The 5,714-nt window shown below is 37.6% G+C and overlaps 1 protein-coding gene across 6 annotated transcripts in view; it reads right to left on the bottom strand.

Moving 5' to 3' along the window:
* The window catches only part of LOC105126489 (vacuolar protein sorting-associated protein, putative (DUF1162)), a 20,972-nt gene continuing 15,258 nt past the window's right edge, over nucleotides 1–5,714 (bottom strand). For 3 of the 6 annotated variants that reach the window (XM_011027355.1, XM_011027358.1, XM_011027356.1), the window contains exons 22-36: nucleotides 5,248–5,658; nucleotides 5,044–5,140; nucleotides 4,541–4,854; nucleotides 4,125–4,241; nucleotides 3,817–3,984; nucleotides 3,557–3,685; nucleotides 3,368–3,457; nucleotides 3,143–3,249; nucleotides 2,927–3,075; nucleotides 2,252–2,334; nucleotides 2,079–2,174; nucleotides 1,804–1,926; nucleotides 1,373–1,456; nucleotides 887–1,030; nucleotides 1–374 (exon numbers count right to left, since the gene is read on the bottom strand). In XM_011027355.1, coding sequence (XP_011025657.1) covers nucleotides 33–374; nucleotides 887–1,030; nucleotides 1,373–1,456; nucleotides 1,804–1,926; nucleotides 2,079–2,174; nucleotides 2,252–2,334; nucleotides 2,927–3,075; nucleotides 3,143–3,249; nucleotides 3,368–3,457; nucleotides 3,557–3,685; nucleotides 3,817–3,984; nucleotides 4,125–4,241; nucleotides 4,541–4,854; nucleotides 5,044–5,140; nucleotides 5,248–5,658 — 2,454 coding nt within the window. In that variant the 3' untranslated portion in view covers nucleotides 1–32. The other 3 variants (XM_011027357.1, XM_011027359.1, XR_842440.1) reach the window with 3 other exon arrangements.

Raw genomic sequence — 5,714 nt, 5'->3', positions numbered from 1 at the left:
AACTGAATGAGAAGTGCATGTGTCAAATCCTTCTACTGTCCACTATCGTTTTTGTCCAAAAAGCTCAACAAAAAGCCACTGACAATTCGCCGTGCTACAGGGTTAGGAATAGAACGACAGAGCCTTCCATCAATATATGCAAGAATGCCTGACAACACAAACCTACCAATGCCCCATTTCCATATAAACTTCGCCTTCTTCTCCTGTTCACGGGAGTCTGCAGGGACAATTGCTTTGCCATCGTCGCCTTCTGGTTCTTTTTTCAAATTAATTTTGGCCACGAATTTTCCAGTTTGCTTTCTCAGCATGCGGATCGCAAAGCTCACAACAAGATGTTCACACAAAGTCCACACTGTTGGTCCAATGTTCCATTCCTGTGATAGATTGTCAATATTAAACTTTTTCTGAAGATGAAATAGTGCGTGCTGTATTCTTCAAGGCGTGATAAGCAAATAGGACTGCATGGTCCACATGCATAGCTCGACTATGGGTGCGCTGACATTGACACTCATGGTCATGGGCTTGAAAGGCTAAGCAAGCATGCATGATATTAAAATTAACAAATCATTGCTTAACATTGAAAGGAAGAAAGAAAGACAAATGCAACCATCCATTTAAATCAGCTTGTAATAAGTTTTGCATATGATTTCTATGGTGTAGTTGGTGCCAAAATAGACATTTTTTACACATCAAAGGATTCAGCTTAAAGCAACAAACATTAAGGTAATGGTTAAGAGAATTCGTTAATAATATGAGATTATAGCCAGTAGATAATCCATGGTATTTCAAAAAGATTTCACTCGAAGGTGTGACATCCAAATATATATTGACCGGCAAAATGCTAATAAAAAGGACAAGAACTGATACAAAATTCAGGGATACTTACACTCTCTCCTTGAAGATGACGCAAGGGGCGATAAGATGTTGAAGGATCACCTTTCAGCAATCCTTTGCTTATCAGGAATCCCTTCACACGATCCATGATCTCATCTATGAGGGCACTATTCGGGGGTAGGTTTTTAAGGAAAACCTGAATGCATAAATAATACAACCAAAACTTAATGAGCAAAACACACATAAAAAAAAAAAAAAAACCATCAGAATAGGATAGCATTAAGGTTCCTAACATCATCAAGTAAAAGTTAGAAGTTGCAGATCCATAGCACGTACAATAAATTTCAACAATCCAGTCAGCAGATAGGCGAGTCTGGAGACTCTGGATTCTCAAGGTTGAACATAGCATTTCACGTTTTAGCCTATATTATTAGCTCGCAAAAAATTTGATGCACAAGTCTTCTTCTTCTTTTTTTTTTAAATTTCCCTCCAATTATCTTAAGAACCAATGAACCTAATATCTCCCTTCAGTAATTACCTGATCATCAATCACTCTGACTCTCAGATACTCTTGTCTGTACGTTGTATCCAACATTGCTTGCAAATATCCTTCGACATACAACTGCAAAATTCCAAAAGAACAACGATTGACCAATGACAGATATAAAAATATCAAAATGTTAGCCTCTGTATTCTGCTTGCAGCCATAAAATGCAAGTAGAAGACAGAATCTTGACGCCCAACTTCTTAATCGTCCATATTTACAACTGATTCTTCATTAACTCAGTACAAGATGCAGACCTTACCACACATCTGGCCTACTGTGTACACTGATTAGATTTGAATATGAGTGGACTGCTTTACCAAATCAATTTATCTACCATTTCCACCAATAAAGAATGTATACATTCCATAAGAAAGAACAAAGTTTGTATAACCATTTCTGCATAACACATCAAAGCTAATTACCTCATCAATGCCTGGATTTTGATCAAGCTTCACCTTTCTATCTGGGCCGCCGCCTTTTAAAGCAGTCCCCAGTAGTGATGGTTCCATAGCCAATTGCAGAATCCCTTGCCGGAAACCACTCGCCTTGACAATACCAAGGAAAGAGAACATGCCAATATTCATAATTCCAAGTGGTTATTTACACTTTCCATTCTTATTAATGGTTAATTGTAGAATTAACATGGAGAAGTAGCAGAATGTAGGAAAAGTATTAGCAGAGAGAAGACGTTTGATACCATTCCATCAAAACCATTTGTTTCTGCTCCCTTCAGAACAGAGTCTGATATTTCAGTGGCAGCAGCAAACATCATATTGGATCCCACTGTTCTCAACTGCAGAACCATCATGCAATTAACAGCTTTTTTCATATGGAAACTTAATCTGTAACTGAAAAAAGCAACAAACATACAGTTTTTTCCAGGTCACCAAAGTAGCGTTTTGTCCCCGAGAACCCTCTAGCATTGATACATTTACTGAGGAATTTGAATGCGCCTGTCCTCAAGAAGCAGAGGAACAATTAAGTATAAGAATTTAGAACCAATGAAAACCACCATAATTTGAACTCATGAATGGACTCACACTGATGCAAATGGAAATGGAGAACAAAATAGATCTACCAAATAATGTATCAAGATCAGACAACTTGACAAATAAAGACAATAATGATGATAATATCATTGATACCAATATAATTTGTTAATTCTCGGGAAAAAAACTATTTATTTCGAGCTACTTTTGCATTATGCAAATAAATATGCACAAGCAGGAAACCAGGAAAAGGGCAGATCGTTCACTTGGTTGGGCCAGTTTATACACTGTAGTTTGTAGAGGCTAGCAGTAAACTCACAACATGGTAAGAAAACATTGATCACAGGAAGACAAAGTCTAATAGGGGAACAAGTGTATTTCACAAATATCATCAAATAGCATATGGTTTGTGCAGGGCTTTTCACATGCAACTGACCTTCTAACAGGAACAGAAATGATTGGATATTGCAAACGTGGATGTTGGGAGCAAACTGTAATTTACCTAGAAAGTACATCACAACCTCTGAAAGATGAAAAAGTCATGCCAATCAATTACCTAAATTGAAACCTGGAATATTAATCAACCCACGTGAAGGATCAAAATAGACGTCGAGAGAAGACGAAGCCAAATCATCAAATATGGATGCAAAAGCTGGCGGAAGCAAAGGGCTTCCTTTTGCAATATAGATGGCCCTCAATGCATACCTGGATTATTGTGAAAACTTTAACACATACTTTATTAAAAAAAAAAAAAGAATATGAGTAAGCTTACCATGAATAATGCTGTGCACATCTGACAAACAATTCATGCATGGTTATTAAAGCATGAGTAACGAGTACCCCATTGAGTTCAACAACCATATTTTTTATGGGAGGAACCTGCAGATGAGGAAAAAGGGAAAACAAACACGTCACCCTATAGCAGCACCTATGCTTTACATGCCAAAATGCATGGAGATAAATGAAAATGTTTTCTTACATACAGAGAGAGTCACACCTTTATCACACTATGCAGTAAGGACCTTAGGGTCTCCTGTGCTGAATTATAACTTGAATATGTGTCCCCCGGAAGAAAATTAGTAATAATCTACACGATTTACCAAAACACCAGTCAGATTAACCAAGGAACACAGTTAGGTACCTGAGGCAAAAGAATTTTATAATTGGAGAGTTAAAAGCACAAAACCTTTACTGGATGGATCTCAAAATGATCAAAGTAATGTTGTCCACTTGGAGTACTGGTGTCACTGAGAGACGTACGCCAAAATGAGGCAATTCTCATTAAAGTTTCCTCATCAAGATTCAAATCAATTGGCTACGGACAACAAATTCATGAAGTTAGGCTACTCAACTTCATTAGAAACACGTAGAAACTAAAGAATTGTAACCAACAAGCTCTGGCCAACATATGAAAAAAAATACACCATATGTAGCGCCTTATTATACCTGCAGAATCATGGATGAGTATTCAACTTGCCTAACATTGGAGCTGGTTGAAAGTAGGACAAGGAAAAATTCAAGTACAGAAGCATTTGAGTCACTGAAGTCTGATTGATGTCTGCGAAGCATTGCCGCAAAAGGAGAACCTAACCACTTCTGATCCACATTTAATGACTGCATTGTTTGAAAGTACAGGCACAACATTATTGAAATTCTATGATCCTGACTTTTAACTGATTATAAAACCTTCCAGAATCAGATATTAGCAGGCAGAGATTTTGAGATCTGTGGGCAACCCATGTTAAAACTATTACCTGCACACTGATCCGGTTAAATTTCTTCAGATCAGTGAACACTGAGTCCACACTGATATTTCCAAGCCTTGCAACTATAAGTGGCGTATAAGTGAGATCGACAACCTCATCAACATCCTTAAAAAAATAATAACACATGAGAAGTCACTAGATCAAGAAGAAACCATGTCATTTGATGTTAAGATATTGCCAAAAAACTTTTAAATAGTTTCTTTATGAGGTCTAATAATAAAAGAAAAGAGAAATAATTAGGATTCATGAGATCAATGAAAGAACCCATGCTCTCTCCCTCATTGTGTAACAGAGTCATCAAACAAGTAAAGCAAAAATTTTAGACTCGTTTCGGACTTGTCAGAAGAGGGAAATATCACATATAAGGAAAGGCATCCTTTTGATGGAAGGTTAAGGTAGCTGACCTTTTTTTCATGCTCAAGAAAGTGGATTGCAAAATGAAACACTCTCACTTGGATCTTGGCACATAACTGAGACAATCTATCTCTCTTGTGACTATCCAAAAACTCGCAAATTCTTAAAACTCGTGTGGTACCCTCAGCATATACTTCATACCCCACCTTCATAACATCCATGCTGTTTGGATGATCAAAGTAGCTTTTGTGGTCTCTGGACTCTTTGTGCAAAAGAGAATGAGATGCCAATCCTCGAAGTTTTGTTGATTTGAGAAAAGGTTTCCACGCCCGTACCTTATCCAAGTTTATCTCACGTTGAAGATCTGCATGAAAATAAAATTCATGTACCTTAAGGATACTAGCAACAATGACAGCAACAACCCAGTACTAGGTGCTGGCTAAATTGTTTTTTCCTCTGACCATTATAGGTAATGGCTATAAATATGTGGCCCCTACCACACATGATGCAGCCATGAACAACAGTTCCTAAGAAATAGCAGGGCAGTAATTACCATTGATTAGAACAACCAGTTTATGCGGAAGAGTCAAATCATCCCATACGTAATAAGCACTACAGTCAGATCCAAGAATCTCTCTCTCTGATGAATCCTGAAAACATTTCCAACCATAATCAATAGAGAGTTGGTACAAAATGTTTCTAGTTGATAGGAATGGAATTGGAATCAAGAATAAGCAAAATCAGGTAACACTACCACCTTTTGACAGAAAGTGAGAGGTAAATCATGCAAGTGATTCTCAATCCGATATGGTAGAGTAACATTTGGTGGTTTGTGGAAGTGCACACCAACAGTAGAACCTTCTTCAACCACATGAATAGCAGCAAATTCAAATGCACTGTTGTCTAATGCTTGATCTTGATTTGATTGTTTCCTGAATTTTATGAAAAATCGTCCTAATGAAACAATGCATACCGGCCCTGACCAGCTAGATTCAGGGTCATTCAGCTGGAACTGGATATATACTAATGAAGTATCGATATCGTTTCTATGCTTCCTGATGAAATTCTCGAATAAACTGAATTCTCTCCTCTTGCTAATTACATTCCAAAGCTTTAGTGCTGTTCTCTGTTTACTGTTAATGTGTACAAGGCTTGTTGCTTCATCCTTCTTGAAAATTGTTTGGAGGGGGGGGGGGGGGGGGGAAACCCAGAAAGAAAAAACTT

The sequence above is a fragment of the Populus euphratica genome, unplaced genomic scaffold (genome assembly GCF_000495115.2).
Source record: "Populus euphratica unplaced genomic scaffold, PopEup_1.0 scaffold41.1, whole genome shotgun sequence".
NCBI lineage: Eukaryota > Viridiplantae > Streptophyta > Magnoliopsida > Malpighiales > Salicaceae > Populus > Populus euphratica.
The sequence above is the reverse complement of the archived record's forward strand: the minus strand, read 5'-3'. Positions and strand labels throughout refer to the sequence as shown.